Genomic DNA, 18,239 nt, shown 5'->3' with positions numbered 1-18,239 from the left:
CACTGCGACGTTAAGTGTGGAAGCGGCATCAGACCCTGTTTGCCTAGTGAGGCTGGAATCGCAGACGTGGGGAAACCAAGGAGGCAGGCGGCTGCCGAGTGGCTGGGGGAGACTGAGGCTGGCCTGGGCCCCCAGGTTAATGTGGGGGACGGGGAAAGGGATCAGGATCAGAACCATTCCTGCTCTCCCTCTCCCTTCTTGGAGCGGCCACTGGAACCGTTTCCCTGAAGACATTGCTAAAGGGACCACTCAAGGCAGGAGTTGGCAAATGCGGGCCCGCAGACCAACTCTGCCTGCCATCGGCTTCTGTAAAACAGTTGTGTTGAAGTGTAGCCCTGCCTGGTGACCGGCACGCCATCTCAGCTGCGTTCCCCTACAGCAGCCGAGCGGGGGCGTCGCCACAACGTGTGGCCGTGGCGTCTGAGCTATTTACTCTCTGGCCCTTCCCAGAAAACACGTGCCTGTTTCTGACCTCAGCTGCCCGAGTGGAGAACATGTTTCAAAATACAAATCTTTTGGCTCAGAATCTTCCCAGCATTTAAAATGTGTTTCATTTCTCTAAAAAATGCTAAAGTATGCATATTTCTAAAAAATTAACACTTGTCTGTCCTTAAGCTTTGACTGATGTGCTAGAAGAACCTCATCTCACACCTGAGCTTTAGGAAGTCAGGGTTGGGCCCTGGCCGGTGTGGCTCCGTTGGTTGGAGCGTCATCCCATGAACCAAAAGGTCACCTGTTCAATTCCTGCTCAGGGCACATGCACGGAGTGCAGGAGGCAGCCCATCAATGTTTCTCTCTCACGTCGATGCTTCTCTTTTTCCCTTTCCCTTCCTCTTTCTCTAAATTTAATAAAAACATATTTTTAAAAATTTTAAAAAAAAGAAAGTCAGGGTTGGGACTCGGGCATTGAGGAAGTCAGACGATATTATTTGTCTAAACTGACACTGCTCGCTGTTAATCAGCTCCCTGAAGCACTCATTTTTCTCACTGTCAAACAGGGTCTCTAGGAGGATGTCTGTCAAAGCAGTTTTTAAGTCTTTGCAGAGTCTTGGGCATCTCCCAAAAACGTGTGTGTGTGTGTGTGTGTGTGTGTGTGTGTGTTAATCCTCACCCGAGGATATTTTTCCATTGATTTTTAGGGAGAGTGGAAGAGAGAGGGAAAGACAGAAAGAAACATCAATGTGAGAGAAACACATCGATTGGTTGCCTCCTGCATGAGCCCCAAACAGGGTCCGGGCCTGGGAGGAGCCTGCAACCAAGGTACGTTGCCCTTGACTGGAATTGAACCCGGGACCCTTTGGTCCGCAGGCCGACGCTCTGTCCACTGAGCCAAATCGGGTAGGGCCCAAAAGCATTTGTATAAGAATTCGTGTACGTGCAAATACCTGGCGTCCTACTAGGCCGTGTAGCAACAAAGGGCTGGGATGATGCAATGACAAGGCAGCTTTCCCAGGTCCCCCCCTTCCCGGACCCGACCTCTTTTTCTTTTTTTTTTTAAATATATTTTATTGATTTTAGAGAGGAAGGGAGAGGGAAATAAAAACATCAATGATGAGAGAGAATCATTGATTGGCTGCCTCCTGCACGCCCCCTACTGGGGATCGAGCCCGCAACCCAGGCATGTGCCCTTGGCCGGAACCGAACCTGGGACCCTTCAGTCCACAGGCCGACGCTCTATCCATTGAGCCAAACCAGCTAGGGCCGGACCCGACCTCTTCATGTGTAACTCCTGGTCCGAAGCTCTGCGCTGTGCCTCAGAACCGCTTTATTTACGGAGCTAAGCTGATTTTCACTTGGAGAAATGGCCATATGTCTGGCAGGCACCCGGGCCCGTTGGCAGAATCACAGGGTTGATACTAAGCAGATGGGCCTTCTAGTGAGATGCGCTGTTTTTTCCACCGTACATGTGAGGGAAAAGAAGGCACTTTAATCACTTTAATCATGTCTTGATTTTTCCACTGGTGTACAGGCACCAATGATGCCGTTATCTGGTCCCAGTTTCAGCATCCTTCCTGGGGGGCGGGGGCACTCAGACGGCTGGAAGAAGCTTAAGGACTTGGGAAAATTTGAGGCCCAACCTCTGCTACAATCTTGGAGAATCCTATTATCTTGGGAACACAGATATCGGGGAGGATCTTGTATATTCCAAAACTGCGTCGTCGTTAACACTACTCAGCGGGAGTGCGTTCCTCAGGCCTATTTCGCCAGCTGCGTTTGACAGCTTTCGTGTGGTTATTGCTATCTGGGCACCAAGGTGTGAATAGGGTTGCCTGGCCCATCTGTTTAGGAAAAGCTGGCTCAACAGACGAATAGGAGTGCTCACTGCAGGACCTCTCAGAGCCTTTCCTCTGATACATGTGGTGGGCCTCTTCAGGGAAGGCTTTGAGAGTAGATAGTGTTTTCCATCCACAAAGCATCTCTCATGACAGGGTTCCATGGGACACACTTTGGGAAACGCTGGTGCCATGCCCAGATGGTGAACATTAGTCAGTGAGCCTGGATGCCAGTCCCAAACCCGCCACTTAAGAGCTGTGTGGCTCCGCCCTCAATCTCCACTTCCTGACTGTGAGATGGAGCGGAAAAGGTCATCCCTGCCCCCTAGGGTTGTCTGCTTGAGCTAGAAGAATTCAGCACCCACCCCTGGGACATTTAAAAATCTCATCTACATTTAAGCAGGATCCCGACCCACTGTACTCCAGGGCCTTGCTTCCTCCTCTGTGTTTCTTAGCACCTCCACTAATGAGCAAGGGAGAGGGATGCCATCCGAGTTAAGGGCGGCTTAGGTGGCTGCCGGGAGAGGTGATGGCCAGCCGGAGGGCTGGCGGTTGCTTAGGGATTGCAATTCTTCCGCATTGAGGGGCACAGAGGTGACCCCAGGTGGTTGTTGATAACCATGGACCTGCATTTCGATTTTGTTTCAGTTTTCCTATCTCAGGATGAGTCTCTCTCATTCATTCATTCCTTCATACACTCACTCACTCCTTCTTTCCTCCACTCCATGTGCCAGGCACTGTGCTGGGTGCCAGAGGAGGGAGAGGTGCTGTCCGGGTCCTGATCCTCGGCACCGGGAAGGTAGCCGTCTTCTGACGTGGGCCGTTATTGACCACGGGCTCTGATGGGTGTGCTCTCAGCCCAGGACAGCCTGCAGAGCCCCCAGGAGTTCTCCCCTTTGAATGAATTAGCCCTTCTTGCTGCCTCCGCCTGCCCCGCCTGCCCCACCTGCCCCGCCCACCCCGCCCAGTTCAGTTCCTTCATGCTGAGAAGCGACTGTGCTCCTTCCTGGACGTGCTCACGTGGAGCACGATTCTGTTCATATTGATCAGTGCTCCCAAAGTACCCCTCTCCCGTTGCTACTCAAGAATCTTCCAGGAGGAGCGGGCCAGGCCAGGCAGGGACGCTTACACATCTGGGAGACTTCAGATCTGTTTTGAAAATGTGGCTCGGGAGGTCCAGACAGGCCCGTCCTGGCAGCGGGGCGATTGGAACGCCCAGCACTTGCTTTGTAGACGCCGTCAAGCTGTGTCTTGCAGCCGGGACACACGCCACGGGCCTTTGGACCCGAAATGCCCTGACTTTACCCAGATGCGGCTTGAATGACCTCGGCCCTCCCTGCTTCTCCTCCCCCGTCCTGTGTCCCTGATGACAGTATCTGTTCCCTGTGCTCTGACCAGGGGTCAGGATAAGGGCTCTGGCGGCGTGACCTGGGAAAATGATTTCACTTCTCTTTGCCTCCATTTTTGCCTTTGAAATGTGGGCAATGAAAACAGTCACCTGTCCTCTAGGGTCTGGTGCCTGACCTCACTCCTTCCGCTGTGCTGTAAGGCCCATGTCCCGGGGGTGTGGAAAGAGGAGACAGGGATGGGTCAGTGGTCAGGAGGCAAGAAAGCAGAAATGCCTGGCATGACTAAGGGGTGGACTTTGGACTCAGATGGACAGGGCCAGGTCCTGGCTCCCGCACTCGCATCCCAGGCTCACAGGTTGAGCAGGCGTGTTTATTGGAGCACTGCGTGGGTGCGGGCATCGGTGAAGATGCCAGGACACAGCGATGGGCAAGACAGCCACAGTGCCTGTGCTCTGGAAAAATAACAATAAGCCCTACACCCAGGATGACACCAGAATGACCAGGGCTGGGATGGAAGGGAATATTATGAATAAGGGAGCTGGCCCCATCCTTTGCCTGGGCACCCGGGGCCCCGCCTGCCCTGTGGCTGTGTGTTGTACCTCCTCACGCCCATGTGGGGAAACATTTTCATTAATTAACTGCTAATGTATCACAGGCAGCAGAGGTGCGGGAACTTAGCACCTGAGCTATTTAGAGGAGAGAGGGCCTGCTAATGTGTCTGCCCCGCGGATCCTCCCAGGGTGGGAAGGGCAGGGCGTTCCTTGGCAACTCCAAAGACACTCAGAGATTCAGAGGCTGAGACAGAGGGAAGCAGCAGCATGCCCAGCCCGCCCTTCTCTCTGGGCACACATGTAGAGGTGCATGCACACCCACCCAGGTATGGACATGCTCACCCACACACGTAAATGCCCACCATGCAGGTGCACACATTCCCACACGCCCATCTCCTACACACTCACCCACCCACATTCACACCCACCCTCACGCGTGCGGAGCCCACTCCATGCCCAGAAGGACCCATGCCCACCTCCGCTCACTGGGACCTCCATGCCCACAGTTGTTGACACACTCGTGCCCTCTCTGCTCTCAGGTGTTTATAAGGAATTCCTTCATTGAATAGCACAGCCTGGCTCCTGAACTTTCTATTCTTGGTTTGCAAGTCACAGTGTTCAGAAGCCCTCACCCACCTGGCCCTGGCCCGAGCCACCTGGGGAGGTGGGGAGCAGGTGTGTCCTCCTTCAGGCCCCTGGGCTTGGGGTCTCTGCTCCCTGATGAGAGCCGGCCCCTACCGGTCCCCCAGACTAAGCATGCTGCACGCCCAGCACATGAACGAATCAGGCCTTTGGACCTGAAGGTCCCCATGGCCCTCCTGAATGTGGAATCAAGTTCCAGCCCCTGCCTGCCTCCCCAGCTGCACCCAGGGCCCTCGCGGCTGCATTCCTCCTCCAAGCGCTTGGCCGCACCCTTCCTGTATCTGGTGACCTGGCCCAGGGTCTCAGCAATGCAGGTAGCAGGTGCGTGGGATTTGTGGTCCGATCTGTGGTTTGTTCTTCGTGCTGCCCCTTTTCGCTTTGCCTACCAGGAAGTTCAGAGCTGCATGTGTGCCCGCCTTTGGTGCGGTGTGAGGTCTCTACCCCTGGCTGCTGCGGCCCCGTCCAAATCCCCTTTTCCGGATTTCCTCGATGTTCATTTTACCTTGTTCAGCGTGTGTTTCTCCTACCTGCCACCCTCCTTGGTGGGACCAGGCGAGGTGGTATAAAGAAAGGGGTGCTAATGCCCCATCATTCCCAGCTTATCTCTGGGGTCTTGTCTTCATCTACAAATGAGCCCCGGCTTGGGGAGACCTGGCCAGATTGTGCCCACATGCCTTCAGCCCGCCAGCGCTCCCGCAGCGGGTGGCACTGGCCGTTCCGCTCCATCTGGCGCCTGTGGGCGCGGGAAGGAACGGATCAGGGAATAAACTGCCTCCAGGAAAGGAGGACCGTCTGCATCCTGCATGCCTGGCGTGGAGCTGGGCAAGGATGGTGGGGGGATCCTGCCTGGCGTGGAGCTGGGCAAGGATGGTGGGGGGATCCTGCCTGGTGTGGAGCTGGGCAAGGATGGTGGGGGGAACCTGCCTGGCGTGGAGCTGGGCAAGGATGGTGGGGGGATCCTGCCTGGCGTGGAGCTGGGCAAGGATGGTGGGGGGATCCTGCCTGGTGTGGAGCTGGGCAAGGAAGGCGGAGGGATCCTGCCCGGCACCCTCGGGTCCCCCTGGCTCCATCATCCCTCACCTGCATGTCCCAGGCTCCTGCTGGGTGCAGGACGTCGGGATTACAGCGGGAAACAAGTGGAGAATCCCATTCCTTTGGTGCCTTCCTGGTTGCTGAGCCTGGAGGGAGAGGTTCTGAAATGAGACGCCCAAGTTTGTCCAGGATGAAATACCTCCCACCCAGCCAGGGTTGTTCTATGGACCAGCTGTGGCCACAGCCCCCGCACACACGATTCATGCTCAATTAAGAGAGAGAGAGAGAGAGAGAGAGAGAGAGAGAGAGAGAGAGAGAACACCCGCGACCTGGCCCCCGTTGGCCTGGGCCGACAGTGACGGTCCATCACGGGTCCCTGCCCCTCTGGCTGCAGGCGGCCTTGTTTAGCCGAGTGACCCGGGGGTTAAATCTGAGAGCCTGCAGGGGCCTCAGGTCCTCGCCACTGCCCCGTCCCAGGAGGGGTTAGGGGCAGCTTGGCATTGCTTTCTCAGTCCTGCCACAACGACGCCTGAACTCGGCTTGGCTCTGCCCATCGGCGGGTGCGTGAGCCAACGGGCAGCACTGTGCCTTCAGAGGTCCGCCTTTCACCGTTGCCTTAGTCCTGTTTTGTTTTCCGTTCTATCTGTAAAAAAATACGCCTCCCACACGGCCTGTGGGGAGCCCACGCCACCCTCTCTCCCAGTCCCCGCCCCCCCCCCCACTGTCCCTGAGCCACAGCAGGTGTCTGCTCACACCCTCTCCTTTATCTTCCCACGCCTGTGCGTGGTTCACAGGAGGGACGATGACCCACCTGCGCCCTGTCCACGGGCATATGGTGGCCACCAGTCTCCTGTGTGGTGGCAACACCATGCGCTTCCTCGGCCTGTCTCTCTGCTCCCTGCTAAGCGTGCCAGTCGCTTCGCTCTGTCCACTCCTGGACTTAGTCATTCTCTGCTGTCCACGAGGAGCATGGCCAGGCCTGAGCCAGGGCCGCGGCAGAGCTGGCGGGGGGGGGGGGGGGTGAGAGGGGGCGGGCGCCAGATCATTGCGGCTCCTTGGTGGCCGTGCGGGTCCCTTCAGGAGCAGGGGCCAGGGCTGAACCTCACCTGGGACAGGAGGAAGACAGACTTCCTGAGGAAGCCAGGCTCAGCTGAGCAGCTGGAGGGCACAGAGCACAGAAGCAGCCGCAGGGCGAGAGGCATGAGTGGAGGGTGCAGCACAAGCAAAGGCCCTGGGGCGGGAGAGGTTCTGCCTTGGAACTCGCTGTCTTCAGATTGCTGTGCTGCAGGCAGAGCCCGGCTAGGGCTTCCAGCGGGCTGTGGGAGGGCTGCAGGGGAGGGGGCTCACAGAAGGGAAATGAAACACGCTCCCTGAGGGCCGGCCCGGGCCACCCGGGACACACTCGGCTCTGCAGAATCGCAGTCGCTCCTCAGGGAGTCACGTGGGGTTGGTGACCCCTGAGCCCCCTCGGTGTTGTCTTGCAGATGAGATGGACCCCACGCCCCCAGTGCGCTCCGAATATCTGGTCTCAGGGATTCGCACACCCCCCGCCAGGAGGAACAGCAGGCTGGCCACCCTGGGCAGGATCTTCAAACCCTGGAAATGGAGGAAAAAGAAAAATGAAAAACTGAAGCAGACGACGTCCGGTGAGCCTGGGAACGTGGTGGTGTCATTGTTGCTGTGCTTTCTGTGGCCGATGTTGTCTCCCCAGCCCCATATGGGGCAGGCTGCCCGTGGCCTCTGACAGCCAGGGGCCGCTCAGCCCCCCTGGGTCGCTCCCTCCAGGGGGCCTTCAGGCCCATTTACCCAGACCCTAAGGGGCACACACGTCACCCGGGACCTCGTGAAAAAGGCAGGGCCAGGCTGCACCGAGACCCTGGCTTGTCACCAGCTCTCCTGGCTGACCCCTCTCCCCCAAGGGACAGGCACCCGGCCCTCCTGCACGGGAACCCACTTTGGCAACGCTGGGCCCGGGGTCCCCAGGAGCCCCCTGGAGATTTGGAGGGCGGGCCTCAGCTCTGCGCTTCCTGAAGAGGCTCCCTGCAGGGGTACAGACTTCAGCACCACCTGTGGCCAGTGCTGTTGCTGCGACCTGCCCGTCTTAGGGAAGGACAGGCTCCGAGGGAGGACGCGCTCGCGGGCCAGGCAGCCCGGAGTTCGGGGGCCGGGGGGGGGGGGGGGCGGGCGGGGCTGGGAAAAGCCCAGGGGCCCTGCTCAGTCCGGCCCCTGGACCACAGTGTATCCTTGGTGAAGGGACGGTCGGCCTTGAGAAGCAAACCCAGGGGAGACAGCATCTCACACACAGGCCCTTGCTGGGCGCACCTCTCAGCTCTGCTGAGAACCATTAGTGAGCAGGTTGCTCATGTGGAATCAGCTCTGGGCCTTGGGGACTTGCCTCTGCGGTTTCAGGGTCTCCATTTCCTTCCCAGGGCTCAGAGGCTGGCAGAGACAAAGCCAGTGGGGGGACTGCTCATAGTAGCAGTTGGTCCTCTCACCTGTTTATACTTTTTATGTAAACATTATTATTATTACTAGTGGCCCGGTGCACAAAATTCATGCACAGGGGTGGAGGATGTCCCTCAGCCCGGCCTGCACCCTCTCCAATCTGGGACCCCTCAGGGGATGTCTGACTGCCAATTTAGGCCCAATCCCACCCACAGGGATCCGGCCTAAATCAGCAGTCGGACATCCCTCTCGCAATCCAGGACTGTTGGCTCCTAACCACTCACCTGCCTGCCTGCCTGATCACCCCTAACCACTCTGCCTGCTGGCCTCATTGCCACCTACTGCCCCCCCTGCTGGCCTGATCGCCCCTAACTGCCTCTTCCTTGGCCCTGCCACCATGGCTTTGTCTGGAAGGACGTCTGGAAGCTCTCCCAGTCTAATTAGCATATTACCCTTTTATTAGTATAGATCATTATTGGTTTTGTTAATCCTCACCCAAGGATATTTTTTCCATTGATTTTTAGAGAGACTGGAAGGGAGAGAGGGAGGGAGAGAGGGAGAGACAGAGGCAGAAAGAGAAGCATTGATGTGAGAGAGACATATCGATTGGCTGCCTCCCCCATGTGCCCCAACCAGGACCTGGAATCAAACCCGAAGCCCAGTATGTGCCCTTGACCAGGAATCGAACCTAGACCTTTGGTGTGTGGGGGCGAGGCTCTAACCACTGAGCAACCGGCCAGGGCTACATAATAATTTTTATTTATTTATTTATTTTCTTTATTGATTAAGGTATTACATATGTGTCCTTTTCCCCCATTGCCCCCCTACATGATAATTTTTTTTAACCACCCATAAAGTTGATTGACGAGTTCTTCTTGTCCAGAATGAAAGCAACAGACACTGTTATTCAGCAAACCGAGCGCAGGGTACAACTGTAGGCGATAGTACTCTGGACACTTAGAGAAAAGAAGGGAGCAGGTGGGTGAGCTGCTGAGTGCTGTGCTCAGGCTGCAGGTGGGAAGGGCTCTCCCAAGGAGGAGCTGAGAGCTCTGCTGGGGTCTGTGGAGGGGGGCCAGGTCTCCTCCTCCCTGTCGCCTGGTGGGCTCTTTGGAAGCATAAGCTGGGTGCACGGGGAAGCTCTGGGGCAGCAGAGGCGGCCTGTGAGCAGAGAGTGGTCAAGGAGTGTTTCACTGACAGTAGGAACCGCAGGGAAGTGCCCCAGGGCATGGGGGCAGAGAGAAGAGGGCCCAGCCAGTTCATTAGGAGCATTTGGTGGACGGCAGAGTGGGCAGTGGGGGCCAGCTGAGAGAAGGGCGTCATGCCAGGCGTTGCTTCTCAGGTGTGACACTTGGCAGCCTGGTCAGTGAGAAAGCTTGGGGTTCCCAAACAGGGGGCCCAGGGGACCAGGCCCTCTTACCCCACCTCCTGGGCCTCCCTGTGTCTTCTGGAGGCCCCGCCCTGACTCACCTGGCTGTTTGTGTCTGTGCAGCGCTGGAGAAGAAGGCCGGCCGGCAGGGTCGGGAGGAGCTCATCAAGAAGGGGCTGCTTGAGATGGTGGAGCAGGGTAAGTGGGGGGCAGGGTAAGTGGGGGGCAGGGTGAGTGGGGGGCAGGGTGAGTGAGGACAGGGTGAGTAGGGGGCAGGGTAAGTGGGGGACAGGGTAAGTGGGGGCAGGGTAAGTGGGGGACAGGGTAAGTGGGGGACAGGGTAAGTGGGGGACAGGGTGAGTGGGGGGACAGGGTAAGTGGGGGCAGGGTAAGTGGGGGGCAGGGTAAGTGGGGGGCAGGGTAAGTGGGGACAGGGCAGGTGGGGGGCAGGGTGAGTGGGGACAGGGCAGGTGGGGGGCAGGGTAAGTGGGGAACAGGGTGAGTGGGGACAGGGTGACTGGGGAAAGGGTGAGTGGGGACAGGGTAAGTGGGGGGCAGGGTAAGTGGGGGACAGGGTGAGTGGGGAAAGGGTGAGTGGGGGACAGGGTGATGGGGGGCAGAGTAAGTGGGGGCAGGGCAGGTGGGGGGCAGGGTAACTGGGGGCAGGGTAAGAGGCAGTGCTGAGCCCAGGAACACAGAAGTGGGCGCCTCTCGTGGGCCCAGGAAGCCCGTCGGGTGGAGTGGAAATGGGAGCAGTCTGGTGTCCTCCTGTGGCTGCTGGACCCGAGTGGGCTCCATGGCTGCAGGATTCCCAGAGTCCAGACCCAGAGGTCAGCCCCAGGCCTCTGAGAGCTGCGGGGGAGTTCGAGACCCCGCCCCCGGGCACAGCTAAGAGCAGCCCCTCCCCTGGGAGGCTGAGGCTCCCCGCTGAGCAGTGGGGTTCGCTGTGGCTCCTCCCTGAAGGGGTAGCGGTGGCTCTGTCACTTCTTGTTCACATTTGATCCTTGACTCAGGCTAGTTGTTTTTACTGCCACCTACCACTGCCGCTGGCATTGTGACCCCCCTGGCGGTACGCCCGGTGCTGCGCTGGGCGGTGGGCCCCCTATCCCTTTGGTCCTCGCCGCATCCTGGGCCGGTGCATCCTCCCTGGCGTGCAGGTAGCACTGAGAGGTCCGGAGGCGGCCACCAGGGTCACGCCGCCGCAGGGCCCAGACGCCGTCAGTCCCGGTCTGGGGGCCTTTATCGTGGGAGAGTCTGTGTGGCCACCTGTGTTTGCGTCTTTGAGGAACATCGGTCATGGATAGCACCGTTCATCCATGAGATTCCCGCGTTCCTGGTCTTCCTCTCTCTGTGACACCAGAAGGCCTGAGGCCCCGGACGGGGGTCCCTGGTCCTCTGACACCCTGGGCTCAGGGAGGGGGTCACACACCTCATTCTCAGGAGCTGGGCGGCTCTCTGTCCTGACCGAAGGAGCCTGGCCTCGGTGGGGTAAGTGGGGGGTTCTATCAAAACTCCTCTCCCCGCTTGTCGTCACTTTAGATTCAAAGACAGAAGTGTTCTGATGATGTGTTTCCAGGCAAACCCACCTGGGCACATACGTGGCAGCGGTCCTCAGACTTGCACGTGAAAGGAAAGCTGTTCTGACTTAGACCTGCGGGGCTGGCACCGCTGAGCGAGGCATCGGGACTGTTTTCATCTGATGGGACAGAGCAAGGCAGTGTGAATGTGTGGCCAGCAAGCCTTACTTTGGGTCTTGGAGAAGTGAAAATCCTATGTAATAAGGAGGGAATATGCTAATTGACCCTCATGCCATCGCAAAGATGGCGGCACCCACAGCCAATAAGGAGGGAATATGCTAATTGACTGCCCCGCCCTCAAAGATGGCGGCACACACAGCCAATAAGAAGGGAATATGCTAATTGACTGTCCCATCCTCAAAGATGGTGGCACCCACAGCCAATAAGGAGGGAATATGCTAATTGACTGCCACACCCTCAAAGATGTTGGCACCCACAGCCAATAAGGAGGGAATATGCTAATTAACTGCCATACCCTCAAAGATGGCGGTGCCCACAGACACAAGATGGTGGCACCCAGTCCCCTCAGCCCCCCAGCGCCCAGGGCTGCCCGAGGCTCAGGTAACCAGGGCTGCCCGAGGCTTAGGTAACCAGGACCTCCTGAGGCTTGCGCTTCCGGCCATGGCAGCAGCAGAGGTGTGATGGGGGCGTTGCCTTCCCCTGATCGCTGGGTCGCCTCCCGCCCCTGAGGCTCCCGGACTGTGAGAGGGGGCAGGCCGGGCTGAGGGACCACCCCCCCTCCAGTGCATGAATTTTCATGCACCGGGCCTCTAGGTAAAACAGAATTAAGGCCTATTTATCAGTTATACAGTGTGGCCGCTGGCGAATGAAGACTAGATACACGTGTGTTGTTGCCTCCTGGAAGGAAAGGGATGAGGAGGAAAGAACATCTAGAGGGCAGCTGGCCACTCCTAAATGCCGAGTCTGGTGACTATTTTGCTTGACGGCTAAAAACAGACTCGATGGGGCTGACTGTGGCGGCAGCCAAAGTGTTGGGGTGACCGCCACGCGGTGTTGCGCGGAGGAGGCACTCCTGGCCTCGTGGATGTGTTGTGTCCCCTCCAGCTCCATTGGGCCGGCAACCTTTCCCGCAGAGGATCCAATAGCAGAGTTCAGGCTCTGGGGCCGTGGGCCAGAGGGCAACTGCTGATGGCACTGAAAGGCAGAAGCCAGCAATGTGTCTCAGCGTGGGCCTAGCTGCCAGGACTCCCTTATTTGTGGACTTTGAAATTTGAATTTTGTATAGCTCATGTACGACTCTATTTCTTTATTTTTATTTTTAATCCTCACCTGAGTGAGAGAGAAACATTGGTGTGAGAGAGCCACATCGACTGGCTGCCTCCCACATGTGCCCCCTGCCCCGGACCAGGGTCAGGGATCGAACCTGCAACCCAGGTATGTGCCCTTGACTGGGAATCGAACCCACGACCCTTTGGTTCATGGGCCAGTGCTGTAACCACTGAGCAACCGGCCAGGGCTACTACATTTCTTGTTATTTTTTCAACCACGTGAAGGCGAGGAGTCCCCTCTTCGCTCAGGCATGGAGCAGGTGTGGGCTGGACTCGGGCCCAGGTGCAGGCAAGCACAGCCCAGTCTTCCTCTCCCGGGAGTGATTATGGAGCAGGAACTAGAGGGGCCTGTGACACCATCTCTTGCCTCGGGAGTTGAAACTGCATTTTTACAGCATTTCAGAGAGGGGCACCTGCCATGTGCAGCGGCGTGCCCGCTGCCGAGGGCACAGGTAGCCCGCACCCTCCTCCCAGAGCTCAGAGCCTGGGGAGAAACGGCCCGTGTTGGTAACTCGGCCCAGGTGTCGGGAACCAGGAAGGGCTCCGAGAGGCGCTTTGTGAAACGCCTGCCATGTCCAAGCCACCGCTGAGGTGAGTGTGGTGAGGGCAGGCACGTGGCCTGGGAGAGTGTGAGGGCCCTGGCCGGCTGGTTCTCCATGCAAGTGCACGAGGGTCACCGGGCAGCTCGGAACGGAAGTGCTGTGGGGCGGCTGCCATGCATCATAAGCCGCCTGGCACTGTCAGCCGAGATTGAGGAGCCAAGACCCAGGGGGAGGGGGAGGGGGAGGAGGGGGCGGGCAGAGGTGTCTTTACCCAGAGGAGCAGGGCCCGTGGTGGGAAGAAGCGGGCGCCCCGTGAAGGAAACTGGAGAAGGTGGGTGGGTGCAGTGAGGTCAGAAACGGGAAAGGGAAGGCGGTCTGAGTCCAGTAGATAATCTTGTCTCCTCTGCCCCTTCTCTCTCTCACGGTCAGAGTCAAGACAATTCGAGTCCCCAGGCAGCGGCGGGGCTGGGGGACAGGCACCTCCAAGCCTCAGTGGGTGCAGGGCAGCCGTGGGCGGGGGTGACCTGCAGTGAGACTGTCCCAGGCGCTCCCTCTGGAAGGGGCGTGGTCAGGGCGGCAGTGGAGGCTCTCTCAGCCTCTCCTGGCGGCAGGTGGTGACAGGGCCTGGGGACACGTATGCAGCAGGTGCCTGGGGTTGGCACCTCGCCCTGTTCTTTCTGTTGTCACCTGCTCAGAAAATGCCTTTTCTCACTGGGGGTGGAGTCAAGCTCGGCCAGGCCCTGTACACCCCTAAATCTTGCTGATATTGGGGTGATGGCTCCTGCTGGGTTGTAGGATTCTGTGGCATCTCCCTGAGCCCAGAATGGTGGGCGGTGAGCACCGAGGCTCCCCGAGTGGGAACCCCAAGTGGGAAGGCAGCACCCCTTCCTCTTCCTCGGGTGCAGCTGTGGTGTGAGTACCTGCCCCCGCGGAAGCAGCTATAGTTTCCTGGGTTTGGGTTAAGGGGTCGCTCATTGGCGAGCACCTGCTCCTAACCAGGAGAACATTCCTGCAGCCAGGAGCACCCCCTGTGGCCCTGCGCTGTCACCAGGACTCCGCACAGGGCTGGTGCCTGAGTGGCTGAGTGGGTGACAGTGATGGAGGGGCCCAGAGAAGTCCCCACAGGCTCAGGCCACAGACCCTCCCAGAGCTGCCTGGAGCCCTTAGGAGCTCGAGAACTCATACTTAAGCTTCGAAGTCCTGGAAGGGAGGATCCTGTGCCCTGCACATGTGCACATGCATGCATACTGTGTGTGCACGCATACATGCACACACATGGTGTGTGACCACATGCAGCGCACACACAGTGAACATGTGCATGCACACACATGGCACACACGTGCGCATGTTGCACACATGGTGTGTGCACACGGTGCACATGCATGGTGCACGTGGACATACATGCATGGCACATGTGGTACGCACGCATGTGTCACATACATGCAGTGCACACAGTGATCATCGATGTGTGGTGCATGCACACATATGGTACACACACTGTGCACATGGACATGCACACATGTGGCACATACATGGGGTGCACTCACACAGACACACGTGCCCCCCACATGCATATGCTACCACCCACGCACCCCCCACATGTCCCCACGCACACCTGCCCCCACACCGGTGCACACACAGGCATAACTCAATCTGGAGTTTGCCCACACAGCAGTCACCAGCGCAACAGTGGGAGCCAACCCTGGAGACATGTCCAGAACACGGTCTGCCTTCCACACTCACGGGGGGTGGGGTGGTTTTATGATATTGCTCACCCTGTGTGTGACCCCTCTGGTCCCTCTACTCTGGCTCCTGGACGTCAGGTGACCCTCTGAGCCCAGGCGGGGCCACCTGTGCGCTTGTGGAACAGATGAGATGGGACTGGGTCTGTGTGACTTTTTTCTCTCTCTTCACTGCTGTGGCTGTTCTCTGCCACATGTTGCCATGAGGGCCGGCCAGCCTCCCAGCCCCTCCCCCGGGCCCCGCCCAAATGCTGGGTGTGAGGACAGGAGCCCACACGTGTCTCCACGCCAGACACTGCGTGTTCCCGGGTCACTGTCCTCCATCCTCCTGTTCATGTCCACGTGGCATTTTCTTAAATAACTTAAGCAGCTTTGTACTCCATCCTGGGCTGTGAGAGGAGCTGCCACCCCCGCTGCGCTCAGCGACCCGAGACGTGCGGCCCTTCCTCCGGACTTGGGCAGGGCAGCGGGTCTGTCTGGAACACCAGGGCCAATGTGAGCATGTGTGTGCTCTCGGTGCGGGTGCTTGCCTGCACACATGTGTGCACATGTGCACTTGTGTGGGTGTGCTTATGTGCATGTGTGTGCAGGCGTGTTCACGGCATGTTCCCTCTCTCTGGCTCCTCTGGATGACACAGGCTTGGCCTCGTGCTCCCCTCTGTGGCCCTCAGAAGGGAAAGGGCGGCCGTGGAAATGGGGCCGGAGAGGGCCGCCCACAGCAACCCTACCCCAGCCAGTGTTTCCTAGCAACCGCCCTGCCACCCGGGCTATTTTGGGAACTGAAACTGTTCATTGAACAAGATGCCGAGCTGCAGCTCAGAGCCTGCTGGAAGCGGGGGCAGCCGGGCCTGCACGCCGGTGGCAGCTCCGCTGAGTCCGACGGAGGCCGAGACCGTGGCCCCCCCCCCCCCCGGGCCAGTGTTCTGACCGGCTGGTCACTGGTGTTGATGAGGAGGGAGAGGGCTCATTGTGACAACAGCATGACAGTGGTGGCAGCAAGTGGCCGCGCCTTCTAAAACTTGTGTCCCTGTCTGGAATCGGCAGTGGCAGCCCCACAGGAAGCACGGGGCCGGGGAGCCGGGGCTGGCGATGCCATGCGCGTCTCAGCCGCGCTCCCTCCCTTGGTGCTGCTGTCATTCTCTTCCTCACAAGGCCCGACCGAGCGGGCAAGCCGGCGGCGAGGCGGTCACAACTGTGTGTCAGGCATGACAAGCCAGTCCTGAGGGGCGAGGAACGAGCCTATGACACCAAATTTTGTCCACTAGGCAAGAGACCTGTTGGCGCTTGTCTGGGTCAGAGGTCAGTGGCAAGCTCTAGATGTGGTCACAAACCACAGCCTGTTTTTATAAGGCCCTGAGCGGAGAATGGTTTTTAAACTTAAAGGATTTTTGTAAAAATCAAGGAAGAAAATGCAGCATGGACCATATGGCATATGGCCCACAGTCTAAACGATTGTCCCTTTCTAGGAAAAGCTTGCCCGCCCCTGGCCTGGACCCCGGTCAGGCGACATGGCTGTGCAATGTGAGCTTTCTAGTCCAAATCTGCAGACTCCCCCCCCTCCCCCCAGGAGACAGGTGTGCCGCGGAGAGGATGTGATGAGCCGCGTCGCAGCTCAGATCCCTCGTGCGCTGCATGCATGGGTCTGGCCAGTGCCCTGGGCACGGGGCGGGCCCTGTAAGGGAGCCTGTTGTTATCACCTGGGCACACGGGCCTTGGCCTGGTGACCAGACCCTCACCACCTCCTCCCCATCAGACACTCTCATCAGTCGCCCGTGGTGTGGCTCGGTTGGAGGATCATCCTGTGCAACGAGAGGTCGTGGGTTCCATTCCCCACCAGGGACAAACCTAGGTTTCGGGTTTGCTCCCCGGTCAGGGCGTGTACAGGAGGCAACCGGTTGATGTCTCTCTCTCACATCGAGGTTTCCCCCACGCCCCTAAAATTAACAAAAACATATCCTCGAATTAGGATTTTTTTAAAAACCCTCATCAACAGTGATAATGGCAATTGCTCGCAGCCTGCAGGACGCTCTCGAGTCCCAGTCCAGGCCGACGTCCCTGCCCTCACCCTGCTGCCTCCGGGCGGCGCGAACCTGTGCAGGTCACGCTGCCGCTCTGCACTGCGATGATGGCCCGATGGCACGGCTATGGGGACGAGGGGGTCCTACAGGGACTGTGGCGTGTGTGTCTCAGAAGGGGCACGTTTTCAGCTGCCGAGTCTCCCAGCCTGGACTGCTACCTGTGGCTGTGGGACCAGGACCAGTTACTATGCTCCTGAGCGCCGGGCCCCTAATCAGTAGGATGTGACCCTGAAGGACCAGGGGTCAGACCCTCAAAGGCTCCACAGCTGAGCCCCAAGCAAGGGGAGCCCAGGACCTCCTCTCGTCCCTGCTAGGTGCCTGGTGTCATCCTTCTGGGACCCCTGCTCTGTGATGCTCCTGGTTCTTGGCAGCCCCCCATTCCTGGGCTCTTGAGCCTCAGAGTGTGAGTTAAAGGGGTAAGGGTCATGGCTTATTGCTCTCTGCCTTCCTGGGGCCGCCTGGTGCCGGACACACAGTGGGTACTGAGAAACATTGTGTAGTGGAGACCCATGGGGCAGGGGTGCGGGGGTGAATCTGTTCCTGTAGCCACAATGTCACCTAACAAACAACCTCAGACCTCGGGGGCATTTGTTGTCACCTGTCTGGGTTGACCTTGGCTGGCAGGATGGAGGCAGCTCAGCCCCACCCCCCCGCCCCCAGCCGCAGGTCTCCCAGCGCTAGCCAGGTGTGTCCTCGAGGTGGGCCCAGTACAAGGAGCAGCAGGCAGGAGTGCGCATCGCTTTTGAAGCTGCTGTTGTGTCAAACCTGCTGGTGTCCCACTGACCAAAGCAAGCCACAGGGCAGAGTCCAGGGTTGGGGGGAGGCATCCAAAGGTGCAGATATGGGTGGGGGTCATTGTCCAGTCTCCACCGGTGTCGGAGTGAGAGGGCACAGGCAGGTTGCAGAGGCTGAGGGGTGTCGCGATGCTTGGTGCTGCCTTAGGAAGACAGGGTGTGCGCAGGGACTCCGGGCCCCAGCAGGCACATGCCCAGCAAGGCTTTGGCAGGGATAAAGCTGCAGAGCTCTGGCCAGAGTTGCTAAGTGGTTAGAGCATCGACACCAAATGGTCGCAGGTTTGATTCCAGGTCAAGGATACATACCTTGATTATGGGTTCCCACCCTGCCCCCATTCAGGCATGCACAGGGGGCCACCAGTTGATGTGTCTCCCTCACATCAATGTTTCTATCTCCCTCCCTCCCTTCCTTCTACTCTCTGATAAAAAGCAATGGAAAAAATATCCTCAGGTGAGGATTAACCAGAAAACATATAGAGCATGTAGGGAGGGAGGACAGGCTAGGCCAGCCGTGGGCAAACTACGGCCCGCGGGCCGGATCCGGCCCGTTTGAAATGAA

At 58.5% G+C, this 18,239-nt stretch overlaps 1 protein-coding gene across 4 annotated transcripts in view; it reads left to right on the top strand.

The window, feature by feature from the left end:
- PHACTR3 (phosphatase and actin regulator 3) overlaps positions 1-18,239 on the top strand; it is a 142,849-nt gene that overhangs the window by 85,351 nt on the left and 39,259 nt on the right. For all 4 annotated transcript variants that reach the window (XM_081097946.1, XM_081097945.1, XM_081097948.1 and 1 more), the window contains exons 2-3: positions 7,332-7,493; positions 9,782-9,856. In XM_081097946.1, the coding sequence (XP_080954072.1) occupies positions 7,332-7,493; positions 9,782-9,856 (237 nt within the window). The remainder of the gene's footprint in view (positions 1-7,331; positions 7,494-9,781; positions 9,857-18,239) is intronic.

Source organism: Myotis nattereri (genome assembly GCF_964212035.1).
Source record: "Myotis nattereri genome assembly, chromosome: 8".
Classification (NCBI taxonomy): Eukaryota; Metazoa; Chordata; class Mammalia; order Chiroptera; family Vespertilionidae; genus Myotis; species Myotis nattereri.
Note: the sequence above shows the minus strand (reverse complement) of the source record. Positions and strands in the feature narration are given on the sequence as shown.